The sequence below is a fragment of the Osmerus eperlanus genome, chromosome 1 (genome assembly GCF_963692335.1).
Source record: "Osmerus eperlanus chromosome 1, fOsmEpe2.1, whole genome shotgun sequence".
Taxonomy (NCBI): domain Eukaryota; kingdom Metazoa; phylum Chordata; class Actinopteri; order Osmeriformes; family Osmeridae; genus Osmerus; species Osmerus eperlanus.
In genome coordinates, this window is record NC_085018.1 from 7,812,625 (window position 1) to 7,834,663 (window position 22,039).

At 36.2% G+C, this 22,039-nt stretch overlaps 1 protein-coding gene across 1 annotated transcript in view; it reads right to left on the reverse strand.

Moving 5' to 3' along the window:
- Positions 1–1,236: 1,236 nt before the first annotated feature.
- Positions 1,237–22,039, reverse strand: part of LOC134033496 (merozoite surface protein CMZ-8-like) — an 80,862-nt gene continuing 60,059 nt past the window's right edge. Inside the window, exons 2-6 of the mRNA XM_062478053.1 lie at positions 3,932–4,222; positions 3,058–3,117; positions 2,617–2,690; positions 2,174–2,217; positions 1,237–1,368 (exon numbers count right to left, since the gene is read on the reverse strand). Coding sequence (XP_062334037.1) covers positions 1,311–1,368; positions 2,174–2,217; positions 2,617–2,690; positions 3,058–3,117; positions 3,932–4,222 — 527 coding nt within the window. The 3' untranslated portion in view covers positions 1,237–1,310. The remainder of the gene's footprint in view (positions 1,369–2,173; positions 2,218–2,616; positions 2,691–3,057; positions 3,118–3,931; positions 4,223–22,039) is intronic.

A 22,039-nucleotide genomic window follows, 5' to 3' on the forward strand; every position in this document is an offset into this window, starting at 1 on the left:
TTGAAAACAGAACATCTTAACGATTTATCACATACAAAGTATGTATGATAGATTATAATATAATGGAGGTGTTGAAGAGGTAATCAATATTAGCATTAAATGCCCTAGTTGGCAATGCAGTAGTATTCTAAATGAGATGACGCATCAAGGGATTAGCCTACCCATGAGACTTTAGGTGTATTCGACTTCATGCAGCGCCGGCGGTACCGACAGCCGGCCTGGCTGACTTGAAGCAGTGAATGCCATTGGGTGGTCTGTGCCGCCGGCGCTGCATGAAGTCGAACACACCTTTTGTGTAGGCTAGGCCTACTTATATTATGGTGTATGGCAAGATTAGTTGGTAGCTATATTTAGCCGGTTTGGTTTGTCATCACGTGTAATTTCGCATAATTAAACACATGTTATTAGAAACCATCCGATTACTTCGTTTTCGATTGTTTGGAATCTCGTTTGTTTTAAAGACAGTTAGCTATCATTAGCTTTCAGCTAACTCAGGGTTCCGTTGCGTAGCGATAAGCTACACAAATATTAGGTGACATTTCGGGTGAAGTGCCACCTTGTGGTTCGGTTTTTCGTAACATAGTATACGAAATCGAGGGACACAGAAAGACGTACACTATGTTACGAATAGACTCTGAGGTGCTATATCACACGCAGAACTTCCGTGTGATGAACTTGCATAAGCCACCTTTATCTCAGTATCTGATTGCACTATGTTGACCACTCATGCTGCTCACTCTTAGTCTTATATATATTTTATATTTAAATTGTTTTATTCTTAGATTGTTTAGTTCTTAGAAATAGTTAAACTTTTGTACTTTGACTTAATTTAAGATTCGTATGTCTATTGTTTGCACCTCCCTGCCACAGTAAATTATGTGTTTGTATAACATACATGGCGAATAAACCGAATTCTGATTCCGATGTGTTTTATACTGTGGTCATTTGGCTAAGGGGCTATATACACTTATTATTCCACATTCTCTCATTTACCATAAAGATGCCATTATATTACATTTCCCATAGCACAATATACAAGCGCCATACACCCTTGTGTACAAGATATATAGGATATAAATGTGCGATCCAGGGACAGCTCCAGTCATAGTGACAAACAATTGATAAGTTAAATCGTAAAACAGTATTATCTTGGATGTTTATATAATGACGTAGACTATTAAATACACAGTGTGTGACAGTAAAGGAGAATCAATTTCATTTGGAAATGTTTTATTGAAGAAAGAAAGAAAGATTATACATATTATTATTAATTATAGTTGGAACAAAACAGAGCACAGAATCTTCGGTACCTAATGGATACCGATGGTGTCCGTATCTGCCACCCACTCCAATGGCCACTTCTTTCCACTGTAACACAAAAATAAACAATGACTTCAGATGTTTTGGTTATAGCTGTGTTGTAGTGGATTTTCATTACTCCACAGCTGGCTAATCTTGGTCAACTACAATATAGAACAGACAAGGTCAAAAACACATACTAGAGTCAATTTCAGAAGGGGGCAACACCTAATTGTCCCTTTAAGTCAAGAAAATCTTAAAGAACACATGGTGGATGTCTTGTGTTGTTATTGTGTACTATAATCCATTCTATTTCTGACATGAATCACTACTTGGTATGCACTATACATAAGTGTCTTACATGTTTGGTAAATAACCGAACTGCTCAGTATCATTCATTCTCATCAGTCATTTACATTTAGTCAGCAACTTACAGTAAGTACAAGGACATTTCCCCTGAGGCAAGTAGGGTGAAGTGCCTTGCCCAAGGACACAACATCATTTTGCACAGCCGAGAATCGAACCGACAACCTTCTGATTACTAGCCTGATTCTCTAACGGCTCAGCCACCTGACTCACCTTTTTGAGACAAGACATTTTGGAGGCTTTGCTATTTAATATTGAATTAACTGCTTGGCAACTAATGATTGATAGGAGGGAATTTTACTTTGAGACAATATATGTTTTCATGTGCACCATTAATCCAATTATTAGTGACGAAGGCAGTAATGCAATAATAGACCATTTCTGTATTTTTGAATTAAGGCTGTATTTTTTTACTTGCCCACAATGGTGTGGTTGAAATGGTTGGTTGAATGGTTGAAATAAACACCTCACCGAAATACAAGTGTTACCCATGGTAAGTCATACATACCAGAGTTTGCATGGCTCCCACTCCACTTGTTTCATTGTTTGGCCCTAAAAAAAAGACTTTTTTAGTTTCAAATCTTTGCGAGGTATACAATACTTTTTCAAGACCATTACCCTAATACTATTGGCACTTTCCAATTGGAATGTTCTGTAACCTGGGTATTTCCAGGAGATTTTAATATCATTCAAATAGAGTAAAAGCTCAATTAAAAGCCAAAGTGCACATCAAAATCAAAATCAGGTTCCAGGAACTGTGTCTTTGTCAACAGAAACACTTCAGAAATGTGCCACTAAAGTCAAGTTGTTACAGTTGAAAAGTGCCTTATAAATTGTGTAATCAAAAACGGCCTAACCCTAAGGAAGGAGTTGAGTGATGCCAGTTATTTTTGTGGGTGGGGTGGAGGTAGGGGGGGAACTGTGTAGTGTCTGAGTGGGATTATATTTAACCTTAATAACTTTGAATTTGGTAACCCTCTTCACAGGGTAAAAATCCTGGCTCCCTGTCACTGTGTGTGGGCATTCTGTAAGGGAACAATATTTAATTCACAAACATTAACGCTACACTAGACTAGAAGCTTTGTGCAAATCAATCTACTGCAGTGCTGGGAGGTATGGATCACTTTCTCAAAGCAGAGACTAACATGCTTTTGAGTGAAAGAAACAATTTGCTCAAAAAGCATGTGTTAGTAGCACTGTCACACTATCTGGACATCTTGTCTTGTTGATAGTCATTTAACTGTCAATGGTTCCTGCAAATATAAAAACATTTGGACATATCGCCAAACCTAGAAGGCCACAGTCATTTACAAATACAAACACAGCCTTCATGAAACCTCATAACAATTAATGTCAATTCAAATGTATGGACTGTACTGTACATCAACACACCTTTTCTTTTACGTGGCAGCACTGTTGTGGGAGCAGGACAGACTCCTTCGACACTTTCATCTGTTACAAATACAACAATTACAGGAAACATTTAAAATATGTACAAAATATTGCCGATAGGTTGCCTGTGCAAGCAGCCTTTTACGACCTATGATACATGCGTCTGAAACTCGAGGTGGCACCCAACCTCATGGCATCTTGTTTGGTATCAAATCAGCCTAGATACATGACTATATATATATCGCTATAATGTACAATACTTTCCTACTACTACAAACAGTAATGTGTGTAGTAGATGAGAAAAGTTCCTGCTGATGATCACTCTGAGAACATGCCCTGGTGGAAGGAAAGACTAGTAGAACAGACAGAGGGGAGGGGGGAAGATGGATAAAAAGAGAAAGGGAGTGAACATCGTTTTTTGACCGTGTGAATTTGTAATTCTATGTTTTTCTAAGTAAACACTTATATTGTCAAGAAGATTTGTTTGACTCACTTGCATTTCAATTACTATTGCTAGACTGATCTCAAAACTGTGATACAGAAGACGAGTGCCACTACAGGGAGGCATCCTTTTACATTTTACTTTTACATCCTTTTATATTAAGATACAACACGTGGCCTTTTTTAGTCTCGTTCTAAAATTAATTTGACTTTGTTCATCTGGTTCTCTCCCTTGCATTTTCTTTCTCCCTTTCTCTTCATTTTTCATTTTCTCCCTCACCTTCCCTTTCTACCTCACTGTCACTATATCTTTCTCTTCTTTCCCTCTCTCTTGGTTTTGTTCTTACTCTCTTGCTCTACCTCCTGTGTAGTCTGCCAAAAGCACATGTTCTGCAGAGAAATACAGAGAGAGAGAGAGGTTATCTGATATTACCCGCTGGGGGTCCAGTCATGGTCTCCGGTGGTCCGACTGAGGCCTTCGGGAGTCCGGCTGAGGCCGCAGGTGGTCCAGTCAGGGCCTTCGGGAGTCCGACTGAGGCCGCAGGTGGTCCGACTGAGGCCTTCGGGAGTCCAACTGAGGCCGCAGGTGGTCCGACTGAGGCCTTCGGGAGTCTGACTGAGGCCGCAGGTGGTCCAGTCAGGGCCTTCGGGAGTCCGACTGAGGCCGCAGGTGGTCGGACTGAGGCCTCCAGTTGCACTTCTGCAGTACCTTGTGGGGTCCAGCCTACATTGGAAAATAACTGAATTATTCTGAGTAAAAATATTTAAGTATAAATACTCGTTTAAGTGTCCCATTAATGAGCATTTTGCCTAAAAACAAGCGCTCAATACACTTGTAGATGATCAAGATCAGGGTTTCCCGCAGAAAATGTGTTAGTTAAGGTGGTAGGGTGGGGTTTGCCGGCGGAGCGGGGGGAGGGGCAAAATATGTGAGTAGATAGTGTATTACATAGACCATTGTAACTGTAATACTGCTTCATCATATCAAAGCCTGCCCTTCCTGTTGTATTTCAACCAAAGCAAATTCCTGGAGTTCAATAACATGTTTCACCTCAGTCAATAACAGCAAGTGCAAGTCACAAGCCAGAATTCTTTTTTGGAATAGTTCACATACTTCAGCCCCCAATAAAAAAAAATTGAATAGTTCACATACTTCAGCCCCCAAAAGCTTTTTTGTGGCTTCTTCAGCAAAAGTTGTTGTATCTCCTCTGTTAACCCCTAAAAAGGTATAAATAATAATACAACTAGTGCATAGTTCCCTTGGTGCAGTCGGTGACTTAAGAGGTCGGTGAAACAGACAAACACAGATTCCTGGAACTGTCGCTAGATAGTGCACAGTGCCAGTAGTAGTTGAAATACCAGATGAAGTAGTTGAAACACACACACAATCCTGGAAAAGCACTGTGCCTGTGATGCAGTCGTGAGTAAGATGTCGATGACAAACAGATTTCTGGATTTATAGATTGATTGTGCAGTGCCCGTGATGCACCTGATGTTGCTAGTGACCTACATTTTTCAGATCACAATTTAAATTCTTAAAAGTACTTGTTAAGTACATAAGTACATAATTTGCATGAATGTACTAGGTCATTGGCATTTTGTTAAAAATAATGAGAAATTACCTTAATGATTTGCATAGGAACCTAGATAATGTAGAGACATTATCTAGGTTCATTCATAGAGATATTAAACAGGCCACACTGACTCAAATCACCTGTAAATCACTTAATCCATGCTACTGACAAGATTAAGCCATTAGATTCAGAGTTTTGAGACTTTCCTTCTTTTATTGCTTTGAAGTGTTTTTCAGCTCCTGAAAAGCGTTTTCTATGAATTTACAATGTTTGGCATTGTACTAGTTCACATTACATGAATTTGACTTAGATTTCAGCCTAAACAGGCCACACTGACTCGAATCAACTGTAAATCACTTAATCCATGCTACTGACAAGATTAAGCCATTAGATTCCTAGTTTTGAGACTTTCCTTCTTTTATTGCTTTAAAGTGCTTTTCAGCTACTGAAAAGCGTTTTCTATGAATTTACAATGTTTGGCATTGTACTAGTTCACATTACATGACTTTGACTTAGATTTCAGCCTAAAACAGGCCACACTGACTCAAATCACCTGTAAATCACTTAATCCATGCTACTGACAAGATTAAGCCATTAGATTCAGAGTTTTGAGACTTTCCTTCTTTTATTGCTTTAAAGTGCTTTTCAGCTACTGAAAAGCGTTTTCTATGAATTTACAATGATTGGCATTGTACTAGTTCACATTACATGACTTTGATTTAGATGTCAGCCTAAAACAGGCCACACTGACTCAAATCACCTGTAAATCACTTAATCCATGCTACTGACAAGATTAAGCCATTAGATTCCTAGTTTTGAGTCTTTCCTTCTTTTATTGCTTTAAAGTGCTTTTCAGCTCCTGAATAGCGTTTTCAATGCATTTACAATGTTTGGCATTGTACTAGTTCACATTACATGACTTTGACTTCGATTTCAGCCTAAAACAGGCCACACTGACTCAAATCACCTGTAAATCACTTAATCCATGCTACTGACAAGATTAAGCCATTAGATTCAGAGTTTTGAGACTTTCCTTCTTTTATTGCTTTAAAGTGGTTTTCAGCTACTGAAAAGCGTTTTCTATTAATTTACAATGATTGGCATTGTACTAGTTCACATTACATGACTTTGATTTAGATGTCAGCCTAAAACAGGCCACACTGACTCAAATCACCTGTAAATCACTTAATCCATGCTACTGACAAGATTAAGCCATTAGATTCCTAGTTTTGAGTCTTTCCTTCTTTTATTGCTTTAAAGTGCTTTTCAGCTCCTGAATAGCGTTTTCAATGCATTTACAATGTTTGGCATTGTACTAGTTCACATTACATGACTTTGACTTAGATTTCAGCCTAAAACAGGCCACACTGACTCAAATCAACTGTAAATCACTTAATCCATGCTACTGACAAGATTAAGCCATTAGATTCCGAGTTTTGAGACTTTCATTCTTTTATTGCTTTAAAGTGCTTTTCAGCTACTGAAAAGCGTTTTCTATGAATTTACAATGTTTGGCATTGTACTAGTTCACATTACATGACTTTGACTTAGATTTCAGCCTAAAACAGGCCACACTGACTCAAATCACCTGTAAATCACTTAATCCATGCTACTGACAAGATTAAGCCATTAGATTCCTAGTTTTGAGTCTTTCCTTCTTTTATTGCTTTAAAGTGCTTTTCAGCTCCTGAATAGCGTTTTCAATGCATTACAATGTTTGGCATTGTACTAGTTCACATTACATGACTTTGACTTAGATTTCAGCCTAAACAGGCCACACTGACTCAAATCAACTGTAAATCACTTAATCCATGCTACTGACAAGATTAAGCCATTAGATTCCTAGTTTTGAGTCTTTCCTTCTTTTATTGCTTTAAAGTGCTTTTCAGCTCCTGAATAGCGTTTTCAATGCATTACAATGTTTGGCATTGTACTAGTTCACATTACATGACTTTGACTTAGATTTCAGCCTAAACAGGCCACACTGACTCAAATCAACTGTAAATCACTTAATCCATGCTAATGACAAGATTAAGCCATTAGATTCAGAGTTTTGAGACTTTCCTTCTTTTATTGCTTTAAAGTGCTTTTCAGCTCCTGAATAGCGTTTTCAATGCATTTACAATGTTTGGCATTGTACTAGTTCACATTACATGACTTTGACTTAGATTTCAGCCTAAAACAGGCCACACTGACTCAAATCACCTGTAAATCACTTAATCCATGCTACTGACAAGATTAAGCCATTAGATTCCTAGTTTTGAGACTTTTCTTCTTTTATTGCTTTAAAGTGCTTTTCAGCTCTTGAATAGCGTTTTCAATGCATTTACAATGTTTGGCATTTTACTAGTTCACATTACATGACTTTGAGTTAGATTTCAGCCTAAAACAGGCCACACTGACTCAAATCACCTGTAAATCACTTAATCCATGCTAATGACAAGATTAAGCCATTAGATTCAGAGTTTTGAGACTTTCCTTCTTTTATTGCTTTAAAGTGCTTTTCAGCTCCTGAATAGCGTTTTCAATGCATTTACAATGTTTGGCATTGTACTAGTTCACATTACATGACTTTGACTTAGATTTCAGCCTAAAACAGGCCACACTGACTCAAATCACCTGTAAATCACCTAATCCATGCTACTGACAAGATTTAGCCATTAGATTCCTAGTTTTGAGACTTTCATTATTTTATTGCTTTGAAGTGCTTTTCAGCTCCTGAATAGCGTTTTCAATGCATTTTACTAGTTCACATTACATGACTTTGAGTTAGATTTCAGCCTAAAACAGGCCACACTGACTCAAATCACCTGTAAATCACTTAATCCATGCTAATGACAAGATTAAGCCATTAGATTCAGAGTTTTGAGACTTTCCTTCTTTTATTGCTTTAAAGTGTTTTTCAGCTCCTGAAAAGCGTTTTCTATGAATTTACAATGTTTGGCATTGTACTAGTTCACATTACATGAATTTGACTTAGATTTCAGCCTAAACAGGCCACACTGACTCGAATCAACTGTAAATCACTTAATCCATGCTACTGACAAGATTAAGCCATTAGATTCCTAGTTTTGAGACTTTCCTTCTTTTATTGCTTTAAAGTGCTTTTCAGCTACTGAAAAGCGTTTTCTATGAATTTACAATGTTTGGCATTGTACTAGTTCACATTACATGACTTTGACTTAGATTTCAGCCTAAAACAGGCCACACTGACTCAAATCACCTGTAAATCACTTAATCCATGCTACTGACAAGATTAAGCCATTAGATTCAGAGTTTTGAGACTTTCCTTCTTTTATTGCTTTAAAGTGCTTTTCAGCTACTGAAAAGCGTTTTCTATGAATTTACAATGATTGGCATTGTACTAGTTCACATTACATGACTTTGATTTAGATGTCAGCCTAAAACAGGCCACACTGACTCAAATCACCTGTAAATCACTTAATCCATGCTACTGACAAGATTAAGCCATTAGATTCCTAGTTTTGAGTCTTTCCTTCTTTTATTGCTTTAAAGTGCTTTTCAGCTCCTGAATAGCGTTTTCAATGCATTTACAATGTTTGGCATTGTACTAGTTCACATTACATGACTTTGACTTCGATTTCAGCCTAAAACAGGCCACACTGACTCAAATCACCTGTAAATCACTTAATCCATGCTACTGACAAGATTAAGCCATTAGATTCAGAGTTTTGAGACTTTCCTTCTTTTATTGCTTTAAAGTGGTTTTCAGCTACTGAAAAGCGTTTTCTATTAATTTACAATGATTGGCATTGTACTAGTTCACATTACATGACTTTGATTTAGATGTCAGCCTAAAACAGGCCACACTGACTCAAATCACCTGTAAATCACTTAATCCATGCTACTGACAAGATTAAGCCATTAGATTCCTAGTTTTGAGTCTTTCCTTCTTTTATTGCTTTAAAGTGCTTTTCAGCTCCTGAATAGCGTTTTCAATGCATTTACAATGTTTGGCATTGTACTAGTTCACATTACATGACTTTGACTTAGATTTCAGCCTAAAACAGGCCACACTGACTCAAATCAACTGTAAATCACTTAATCCATGCTACTGACAAGATTAAGCCATTAGATTCCGAGTTTTGAGACTTTCATTCTTTTATTGCTTTAAAGTGCTTTTCAGCTACTGAAAAGCGTTTTCTATGAATTTACAATGTTTGGCATTGTACTAGTTCACATTACATGACTTTGACTTAGATTTCAGCCTAAAACAGGCCACACTGACTCAAATCACCTGTAAATCACTTAATCCATGCTACTGACAAGATTAAGCCATTAGATTCCTAGTTTTGAGTCTTTCCTTCTTTTATTGCTTTAAAGTGCTTTTCAGCTCCTGAATAGCGTTTTCAATGCATTACAATGTTTGGCATTGTACTAGTTCACATTACATGACTTTGACTTAGATTTCAGCCTAAACAGGCCACACTGACTCAAATCAACTGTAAATCACTTAATCCATGCTACTGACAAGATTAAGCCATTAGATTCCTAGTTTTGAGTCTTTCCTTCTTTTATTGCTTTAAAGTGCTTTTCAGCTCCTGAATAGCGTTTTCAATGCATTACAATGTTTGGCATTGTACTAGTTCACATTACATGACTTTGACTTAGATTTCAGCCTAAACAGGCCACACTGACTCAAATCAACTGTAAATCACTTAATCCATGCTAATGACAAGATTAAGCCATTAGATTCAGAGTTTTGAGACTTTCCTTCTTTTATTGCTTTAAAGTGCTTTTCAGCTCCTGAATAGCGTTTTCAATGCATTTACAATGTTTGGCATTGTACTAGTTCACATTACATGACTTTGACTTAGATTTCAGCCTAAAACAGGCCACACTGACTCAAATCACCTGTAAATCACTTAATCCATGCTACTGACAAGATTAAGCCATTAGATTCCTAGTTTTGAGACTTTTCTTCTTTTATTGCTTTAAAGTGCTTTTCAGCTCTTGAATAGCGTTTTCAATGCATTTACAATGTTTGGCATTTTACTAGTTCACATTACATGACTTTGAGTTAGATTTCAGCCTAAAACAGGCCACACTGACTCAAATCACCTGTAAATCACTTAATCCATGCTAATGACAAGATTAAGCCATTAGATTCAGAGTTTTGAGACTTTCCTTCTTTTATTGCTTTAAAGTGCTTTTCAGCTCCTGAATAGCGTTTTCAATGCATTTACAATGTTTGGCATTGTACTAGTTCACATTACATGACTTTGACTTAGATTTCAGCCTAAAACAGGCCACACTGACTCAAATCACCTGTAAATCACCTAATCCATGCTACTGACAAGATTTAGCCATTAGATTCCTAGTTTTGAGACTTTCATTATTTTATTGCTTTGAAGTGCTTTTCAGCTCCTGAATAGCGTTTTCAATGCATTTACAATGTTTGGCATTTTACTAGTTCACATTACATGACTTTGAGTTAGATTTCAGCCTAAAACAGGCCACACTGACTCAAATCACCTGTAAATCACTTAATCCATGCTAATGACAAGATTAAGCCATTAGATTCAGAGTTTTGAGACTTTCCTTCTTTTATTGCTTTAAAGTGCTGTTCAGCTCCTGAATAATGTTTTCAATGCATTTACAATGTTTGGCATTTTACTAGTTCACATTACATGACTTTGACTTAGATTTCAGCCTAAAACAGGCCACACTGACTCAAATCACCTATAAATCACTTAATCCATGCTACTGACAAGATTAAGCCATTAGATTCAGCGTTTTGAGACTTTCCTTCTTTTATTGCTTTAAAGTGGTTTTCAGCTACTGAAAAGCGTTTTCTATGAATTTACAATGATTGGCATTGTACTAGTTCACATTACATGACTTTGATTTAGATGTCAGCCTAAAACAGGCCACACTGACTCAAATCACCTGTAAATCACTTAATCCATGCTACTGACAAGATTAAGCCATTAGATTCCTAGTTTTGAGTCTTTCCTTCTTTTATTGCTTTAAAGTGCTTTTCAGCTCCTGAATAGCGTTTTCAATGCATTTACAATGTTTGGCATTGTACTAGTTCACATTACATGACTTTGACTTAGATTTCAGCCTAAAACAGGCCACACTGACTCAAATCAACTGTAAATCACTTAATCCATGCTACTGACAAGATTAAGCCATTAGATTCCTAGTTTTGAGTCTTTCCTTCTTTTATTGCTTTAAAGTGCTTTTCAGCTACTGAAAAGCGTTTTCTATGAATTTACAATGTTTGGCAATGTACTAGTTCACATTACATGACTTTGACTTAGATTTCAGCCTAAAACAGGCCACACTGACTCAAATCACCTGTAAATCACTTAATCCATGCTACTGACAAGATTAAGCCATGAGATTCCGAATTTTGAGACTTCCATTCTTTTATTGCTTTAAAGTGCTGTTCAGCTCCTGAATAATGTTTTCAATGCATTTACAATGTTTGGCATTTTACTAGTTCACATTACATGACTTTGACTTAGATTTCAGCCTAAAACAGGCCACACTGACTCAAATCACCTATAAATCACTTAATCCATGCTACTGACAAGATTAAGCCATTAGATTCAGCGTTTTGAGACTTTCCTTCTTTTATTGCTTTAAAGTGGTTTTCAGCTACTGAAAAGCGTTTTCTATGAATTTACAATGATTGGCATTGTACTAGTTCACATTACATGACTTTGATTTAGATGTCAGCCTAAAACAGGCCACACTGACTCAAATCACCTGTAAATCACTTAATCCATGCTACTGACAAGATTAAGCCATTAGATTCCTAGTTTTGAGTCTTTCCTTCTTTTATTGCTTTAAAGTGCTTTTCAGCTCCTGAATAGCGTTTTCAATGCATTTACAATGTTTGGCATTGTACTAGTTCACATTACATGACTTTGACTTAGATTTCAGCCTAAAACAGGCCACACTGACTCAAATCAACTGTAAATCACTTAATCCATGCTACTGACAAGATTAAGCCATTAGATTCCGAGTTTTGAGACTTTCATTCTTTTATTGCTTTAAAGTGCTTTTCAGCTACTGAAAAGCGTTTTCTATGAATTTACAATGTTTGGCATTGTACTAGTTCACATTACATGACTTTGACTTAGATTTCAGCCTAAAACAGGCCACACTGACTCAAATCACCTGTAAATAACTTAATCCATGCTACTGACAAGATTAAGCCATTAGATTCCTAGTTTTGAGTCTTTCCTTCTTTTATTGCTTTGAAGTGCTTTTCAGCTCCTGAATAGCGTTTTCAATGCATTACAATGTTTGGCACTGTACTAGTTCACATTACATGACTTTGACTTAGATTTCAGCCTAAACAGGCCACACTGACTCAAATCAACTGTAAATCACTTAATCCATGCTACTGACAAGATTAAGCCATTAGATTCCTAGTTTTGAGTCTTTCCTTCTTTTATTGCTTTAAAGTGCTTTTCAGCTCCTGAATAGCGTTTTCAATGCATTACAATGTTTGGCATTGTACTAGTTCACATTACATGACTTTGACTTAGATTTCAGCCTAAACAGGCCACACTGACTCAAATCAACTGTAAATCACTTAATCCATTCTACTGACAAGATTAAGCCATTAGATTCCTAGTTTTGAGTCTTTCCTTCTTTTATTGCTTTAAAGTGCTTTTCAGCTACTGAAAAGCGTTTTCTATGAATTTACAATGTTTGGCAATGTACTAGTTCACATTACATGACTTTGACTTAGATTTCAGCCTAAAACAGGCCACACTGACTCAAATCACCTGTAAATCACTTAATCCATGCTACTGACAAGATCAAGCCATTAGATTCCTAGTTTTGAGTCTTTCCTTCTTTTATTGCTTTAAAGTGCTTTTCAGCTACTGAAAAGCGTTTTCTATGAATTTACAATGTTTGGCAATGTACTAGTTCACATTACATGACTTTGACTTAGATTTCAGCCTAAAACAGGCCACACTGACTCAAATCAACTGTAAATCACTTAATCCATGCTACTGACAAGATTAAGCCATTAGATTCCTAGTTTTGAGTCTTTCCTTCTTTTATTGCTTTAAAGTGCTTTTCAGCTCCTGAATAGCGTTTTCAATGCATTACAATGTTTGGCATTGTACTAGTTCACATTACATGACTTTGACTTAGATTTCAGCCTAAACAGGCCACACTGACTCAAATCAACTGTAAATCACTTAATCCATTCTACTGACAAGATTAAGCCATTAGATTCCTAGTTTTGAGTCTTTCCTTCTTTTATTGCTTTAAAGTGCTTTTCAGCTACTGAAAAGCGTTTTCTATGAATTTACAATGTTTGGCAATGTACTAGTTCACATTACATGACTTTGACTTAGATTTCAGCCTAAAACAGGCCACACTGACTCAAATCACCTGTAAATCACTTAATCCATGCTACTGACAAGATCAAGCCATTAGATTCCTAGTTTTGAGTCTTTCCTTCTTTTATTGCTTTAAAGTGCTTTTCAGCTACTGAAAAGCGTTTTCTATGAATTTACAATGTTTGGCAATGTACTAGTTCACATTACATGACTTTGACTTAGATTTCAGCCTAAAACAGGCCACACTGACTCAAATCACCTGTAAATCACTAAATCCATGCTACTGACAAGATTAAGCCATGAGATTCCGAATTTTGAGACTTCCATTCTTTTATTGCTTTAAAGTGCTGTTCAGCTCCTGAATAATGTTTTCAATGCATTTACAATGTTTGGCATTTTACTAGTTCACATTACATGACTTTGACTTAGATTTCAGCCTAAAACAGGCCACACTGACTCAAATCACCTATAAATCACTTAATCCATGCTACTGACAAGATTAAGCCATTAGATTCAGCGTTTTGAGACTTTCCTTCTTTTATTGCTTTAAAGTGGTTTTCAGCTACTGAAAAGCGTTTTCTATGAATTTACAATGATTGGCATTGTACTAGTTCACATTACATGACTTTGATTTAGATGTCAGCCTAAAACAGGCCACACTGACTCAAATCACCTGTAAATCACTTAATCCATGCTACTGACAAGATTAAGCCATTAGATTCCTAGTTTTGAGTCTTTCCTTCTTTTATTGCTTTAAAGTGCTTTTCAGCTCCTGAATAGCGTTTTCAATGCATTTACAATGTTTGGCATTGTACTAGTTCACATTACATGACTTTGACTTAGATTTCAGCCTAAAACAGGCCACACTGACTCAAATCAACTGTAAATCACTTAATCCATGCTACTGACAAGATTAAGCCATTAGATTCCGAGTTTTGAGACTTTCATTCTTTTATTGCTTTAAAGTGCTTTTCAGCTACTGAAAAGCGTTTTCTATGAATTTACAATGTTTGGCATTGTACTAGTTCACATTACATGACTTTGACTTAGATTTCAGCCTAAAACAGGCCACACTGACTCAAATCACCTGTAAATAACTTAATCCATGCTACTGACAAGATTAAGCCATTAGATTCCTAGTTTTGAGTCTTTCCTTCTTTTATTGCTTTGAAGTGCTTTTCAGCTCCTGAATAGCGTTTTCAATGCATTACAATGTTTGGCACTGTACTAGTTCACATTACATGACTTTGACTTAGATTTCAGCCTAAACAGGCCACACTGACTCAAATCAACTGTAAATCACTTAATCCATTCTACTGACAAGATTAAGCCATTAGATTCCTAGTTTTGAGTCTTTCCTTCTTTTATTGCTTTAAAGTGCTTTTCAGCTACTGAAAAGCGTTTTCTATGAATTTACAATGTTTGGCAATGTACTAGTTCACATTACATGACTTTGACTTAGATTTCAGCCTAAAACAGGCCACACTGACTCAAATCACCTGTAAATCACTTAATCCATGCTACTGACAAGATCAAGCCATTAGATTCCTAGTTTTGAGTCTTTCCTTCTTTTATTGCTTTAAAGTGCTTTTCAGCTACTGAAAAGCGTTTTCTATGAATTTACAATGTTTGGCAATGTACTAGTTCACATTACATGACTTTGACTTAGATTTCAGCCTAAAACAGGCCACACTGACTCAAATCAACTGTAAATCACTTAATCCATGCTACTGACAAGATTAAGCCATTAGATTCCTAGTTTTGAGTCTTTCCTTCTTTTATTGCTTTAAAGTGCTTTTCAGCTCCTGAATAGCGTTTTCAATGCATTACAATGTTTGGCATTGTACTAGTTCACATTACATGACTTTGACTTAGATTTCAGCCTAAACAGGCCACACTGACTCAAATCAACTGTAAATCACTTAATCCATTCTACTGACAAGATTAAGCCATTAGATTCCTAGTTTTGAGTCTTTCCTTCTTTTATTGCTTTAAAGTGCTTTTCAGCTACTGAAAAGCGTTTTCTATGAATTTACAATGTTTGGCAATGTACTAGTTCACATTACATGACTTTGACTTAGATTTCAGCCTAAAACAGGCCACACTGACTCAAATCACCTGTAAATCACTTAATCCATGCTACTGACAAGATCAAGCCATTAGATTCCTAGTTTTGAGTCTTTCCTTCTTTTATTGCTTTAAAGTGCTTTTCAGCTACTGAAAAGCGTTTTCTATGAATTTACAATGTTTGGCAATGTACTAGTTCACATTACATGACTTTGACTTAGATTTCAGCCTAAAACAGGCCACACTGACTCAAATCACCTGTAAATCACTAAATCCATGCTACTGACAAGATTAAGCCATGAGATTCCGAATTTTGAGACTTCCATTCTTTAATTGCTTTAAAGTGCTGTTCAGCTCCTGAATAATGTTTTCAATGCATTTACAATGTTTGGCATTTTACTAGTTCACATTACATGACTTTGACTTAGATTTCAGCCTAAAACAGGCCACACTGACTCAAATCACCTATAAATCACTTAATCCATGCTACTGACAAGATTAAGCCATTAGATTCAGCGTTTTGAGACTTTCCTTCTTTTATTGCTTTAAAGTGGTTTTCAGCTACTGAAAAGCGTTTTCTATGAATTTACAATGATTGGCATTGTACTAGTTCACATTACATGACTTTGATTTAGATGTCAGCCTAAAACAGGCCACACTGACTCAAATCACCTGTAAATCACTTAATCCATGCTACTGACAAGATTAAGCCATTAGATTCCTAGTTGAGTCTTTCCTTCTTTTATTGCTTTAAAGTGCTTTTCAGCTCCTGAATAGCGTTTTCAATGCATTTACAATGTTTGGCATTGTACTAGTTCACATTACATGACTTTGACTTAGATTTCAGCCTAAAACAGGCCACACTGACTCAAATCAACTGTAAATCACTTAATCCATGCTACTGACAAGATTAAGCCATTAGATTCCGAGTTTTGAGACTTTCCTTCTTTTATTGCTTTAAAGTGCTTTTCAGCTCCTGAATAGCGTTTTCTATGAATTTACAATGTTTGGCATTGTACTAGTTCACATTACATGACTTTGACTTAGATTTCAGCCTAAAACAGGCCACACTGACTCAAATCACCTGTAAATCACTTAATCCATGCTACTGACAAGATTAAGCCATTAGATTCAGCGTTTTGAGACTTTCCTTCTTTTATTGCTTTAAAGTGGTTTTCAGCTACTGAAAAGCGTTTTCTATGAATTTACAATGATTGGCATTGTACTAGTTCACATTACATGACTTTGATTTAGATGTCAGCCTAAAACAGGCCACACTGACTCAAATCACCTGTAAATCACTTAATCCATGCTACTGACAAGATTAAGCCATTAGATTCCTAGTTTTGAGTCTTTCCTTCTTTTATTGCTTTAAAGTGCTTTTCAGCTCCTGAATAGCGTTTTCAATGCATTTACAATGTTTGGCATTGTACTAGTTCACATTACATGACTTTGACTTAGATTTCAGCCTAAAACAGGCCACACTGACTCAAATCAACTGTAAATCACTTAATCCATGCTACTGACAAGATTAAGCCATTAGATTCCGAGTTTTGAGACTTTCATTCTTTTATTGCTTTAAAGTGCTTTTCAGCTACTGAAAAGCGTTTTCTATGAATTTACAATGTTTGGCATTGTACTAGTTCACATTACATGACTTTGACTTAGATTTCAGCCTAAAACAGGCCACACTGACTCAAATCACCTGTAAATCACTTAATCCATGCTACTGACAAGATTAAGCCATTAGATTCCTAGTTTTGAGTCTTTCCTTCTTTTATTGCTTTGGAGTGCTTTTCAGCTCCTGAATAGCGTTTTCAATGCAGTACAATGTTTGGCATTGTACTAGTTCACATTACATGACTTTGACTTAGATTTCAGCCTAAACAGGCCACACTGACTCAAATCAACTGTAAATCACTTAATCCATGCTACTGACAAGTTTAAGCCATTAGATTCCTAGTTTTGAGTCTTTCCTTCTTTTATTGCTTTAAAGTGCTTTTCAGCTCCTGAATAGCGTTTTCAATGCATTACAATGTTTGGCATTGTACTAGTTCACATTACATGACTTTGACTTAGATTTCAGCCTAAACAGGCCACACTGACTCAAATCAACTGTAAATCACTTAATCCATTCTACTGACAAGATTAAGCCATTAGATTCCTAGTTTTGAGTCTTTCCTTCTTTTATTGCTTTAAAGTGCTTTTCAGCTACTGAAAAGAGTTTTCTATGAATTTACAATGTTTGGCAATGTACTAGTTCACATTACATGACTTTGACTTAGATTTCAGCCTAAAACAGGCCACACTGACTCAAATCACCTGTAAATCACTTAATCCATGCTACTGACAAGATCAAGCCATTAGATTCCTAGTTTTGAGACTTTTCTTCTTTTATTGCTTTAAAGTGCTTTTCAGCTCCTGAATAGCGTTTTCAATGCATTTACAATGTTTGGCATTGTACTAGTTCACATTACATGACTTTGACTTAGATTTCAGCCTAAAACAGGCCACACTGACTCAAATCAACTGTAAATCACTTAATCCATGCTACTGACAAGATTAAGCCATTAGATTCCTAGTTTTGAGTCTTTCCTTCTTTTATTGCTTTAAAGTGCTTTTCAGCTACTGAAAAGCGTTTTCTATGAATTTACAATGTTTGGCAATGTACTAGTTCACATTACATGACTTTGACTTAGATTTCAGCCTAAAACAGGCCACACTGACTCAAATCACCTGTAAATCACTTAATCCATGCTACTGACAAGATTAAGCCATGAGATTCCGAATTTTGAGACTTCCATTCTTTTATTGCTTTAAAGTGCTGTTCAGCTCCTGAATAATGTTTTCAATGCATTTACAATGTTTGGCATTTTACTAGTTCACATTACATGACTTTGACTTAGATTTCAGCCTAAAACAGGCCACACTGACTCAAATCACTGTAAATCACCTAATCCATGCTACTGACAAGATTTAGCCATTAGATTCCTAGTTTTGAGACTTTCATTCTTTTATTGCTTTGAAGTGCTTTTCAGCTCCTGAATAGCGTTTTCAATGCATTTACAATGTTTGGCATTTTACTAGTTCACATTACATGACTTTGAGTTAGATTTCAGCCTAAAACAGGCCACACTGACTCAAATCACCTGTAAATCACTTAATCCATGCTACTGACAAGATTAAGCCATGAGATTCCGAATTTTGAGACTTCCATTCTTTAATTGCTTTAAAGTGCTGTTCAGCTCCTGAATAATGTTTTCAATGCATTTACAATGTTTGGCATTTTACTAGTTCACATTACATGACTTTGACTTAGATTTCAGCCTAAAACAGGCCACACTGACTCAAATCACCTATAAATCACTTAATCCATGCTACTGACAAGATTAAGCCATTAGATTCAGCGTTTTGAGACTTTCCTTCTTTTATTGCTTTAAAGTGGTTTCAGCTACTGAAAAGCGTTTTCTATGAATTTACAATGATTGGCATTGTACTAGTTCACATTACATGACTTTGATTTAGATGTCAGCCTAAAACAGGCCACACTGACTCAAATCACCTGTAAATCACTTAATCCATGCTACTGACAAGATTAAGCCATTAGATTCCTAGTTTTGAGTCTTTCCTTCTTTTATTGCTTTAAAGTGCTTTTCAGCTCCTGAATAGCGTTTTCAATGCATTTACAATGTTTGGCATTGTACTAGTTCACATTACATGACTTTGACTTAGATTTCAGCCTAAAACAGGCCACACTGACTCAAATCAACTGTAAATCACTTAATCCATGCTACTGACAAGATTAAGCCATTAGATTCCGAGTTTTGAGACTTTCCTTCTTTTATTGCTTTAAAGTGCTTTTCAGCTCCTGAATAGCGTTTTCTATGAATTTACAATGTTTGGCATTGTACTAGTTCACATTACATGACTTTGACTTAGATTTCAGCCTAAAACAGGCCACACTGACTCAAATCACCTGTAAATCACTTAATCCATGCTACTGACAAGATTAAGCCATTAGATTCAGCGTTTTGAGACTTTCCTTCTTTTATTGCTTTAAAGTGGTTTTCAGCTACTGAAAAGCGTTTTCTATGAATTTACAATGATTGGCATTGTACTAGTTCACATTACATGACTTTGATTTAGATGTCAGCCTAAAACAGGCCACACTGACTCAAATCACCTGTAAATCACTTAATCCATGCTACTTGACAAGATTAAGCCATTAGATTCCTAGTTTTGAGTCTTTCCTTCTTTTATTGCTTTAAAGTGCTTTTCAGCTCCTGAATAGCGTTTTCAATGCATTTACAATGTTTGGCATTGTACTAGTTCACATTACATGACTTTGACTTAGATTTCAGCCTAAAACAGGCCACACTGACTCAAATCAACTGTAAATCACTTAATCCATGCTACTGACAAGATTAAGCCATTAGATTCCGAGTTTTGAGACTTTCATTCTTTTATTGCTTTAAAGTGCTTTTCAGCTACTGAAAAGCGTTTTCTATGAATTTACAATGTTTGGCATTGTACTAGTTCACATTACATGACTTTGACTTAGATTTCAGCCTAAAACAGGCCACACTGACTCAAATCACCTGTAAATCACTTAATCCATGCTACTGACAAGATTAAGCCATTAGATTCCTAGTTTTGAGTCTTTCCTTCTTTTATTGCTTTGGAGTGCTTTTCAGCTCCTGAATAGCGTTTTCAATGCAGTACAATGTTTGGCATTGTACTAGTTCACATTACATGACTTTGACTTAGATTTCAGCCTAAACAGGCCACACTGACTCAAATCAACTGTAAAATCACTTAATCCATGCTACTGACAAGTTTAAGCCATTAGATTCCTAGTTTTGAGTCTTTCCTTCTTTTATTGCTTTAAAGTGCTTTTCAGCTCCTGAATAGCGTTTTCAATGCATTACAATGTTTGGCATTGTACTAGTTCACATTACATGACTTTGACTTAGATTTCAGCCTAAACAGGCCACACTGACTCAAATCAACTGTAAATCACTTAATCCATTCTACTGACAAGATTAAGCCATTAGATTCCTAGTTTTGAGTCTTTCCTTCTTTTATTGCTTAAAGTGCTTTTCAGCTACTGAAAAGAGTTTTCTATGAATTTACAATGTTTGGCAATGTACTAGTTCACATTACATGACTTTGACTTAGATTTCAGCCTAAAACAGGCCACACTGACTCAAATCACCTGTAAATCACTTAATCCATGCTACTGACAAGATCAAGCCATTAGATTCCTAGTTTTGAGACTTTTCTTCTTTTATTGCTTTAAAGTGCTTTTCAGCTCCTGAATAGCGTTTTCAATGCATTTACAATGTTTGGCATTGTACTAGTTCACATTACATGACTTTGACTTAGATTTCAGCCTAAAACAGGCCACACTGACTCAAATCAACTGTAAATCACTTAATCCATGCTACTGACAAGATTAAGCCATTAGATTCCTAGTTTTGAGTCTTTCCTTCTTTTATTGCTTTAAAGTGCTTTTCAGCTACTGAAAAGCGTTTTCTATGAATTTACAATGTTTGGCAATGTACTAGTTCACATTACATGACTTTGACTTAGATTTCAGCCTAAAACAGGCCACACTGACTCAAATCACCTGTAAATCACTTAATCCATGCTACTGACAAGATTAAGCCATGAGATTCCGAATTTGAGACTTCCATTCTTTTATTGCTTTAAAGTGCTGTTCAGCTCCTGAATAATGTTTTCAATGCATTTACAATGTTTGGCATTTTACTAGTTCACATTACATGACTTTGACTTAGATTTCAGCCTAAAACAGGCCACACTGACTCAAATCACCTGTAAATCACCTAATCCATGCTACTGACAAGATTTAGCCATTAGATTCCTAGTTTTGAGACTTTCATTCTTTTATTGCTTTGAAGTGCTTTTCAGCTCCTGAATAGCGTTTTCAATGCATTTACAATGTTTGGCATTTTACTAGTTCACATTACATGACTTTGACTTAGATTTCAGCCTAAAACAGGCCACACTGACTCAAATCAACTGTAAATCACTTAATCCATGCTACTGACAAGATTAAGCCATTAGATTCCGAGTTTTGAGACTTTCCTTCTTTTATTGCTTTAAAGTGCTTTTCAGCTCCTGAATAGCGTTTTCAATGCATTTACAATGTTTGGCATTGTACTAGTTCACATTACATGACTTTGACTTAGATTTCAGCCTAAAACAGGCCACACTGACTCAAATCACCTGTAAATCACTTAATCCATGCTACTGACAAGATTAAGCCATTAGATTCCTAGTTTTGAGACTTTTCTTCTTTTATTGCTTTAAAGTGCTTTTCAGCTCCTGAATAGCGTTTTCAATGCATTTACAATGTTTGGCATTTTACTAGTTCACATTACATGACTTTGAGTTAGATTTCAGACTAAAACAGGCCACACTGACTCAAATCACCTGTAAATCACTAATCCATGCTACTGACAAGATTAAGCCATGAGATTCCGAATTTGAGACTTCCATTCTTTTATTGCTTTAAAGTGCTGTTCAGCTCCTGAATAATGT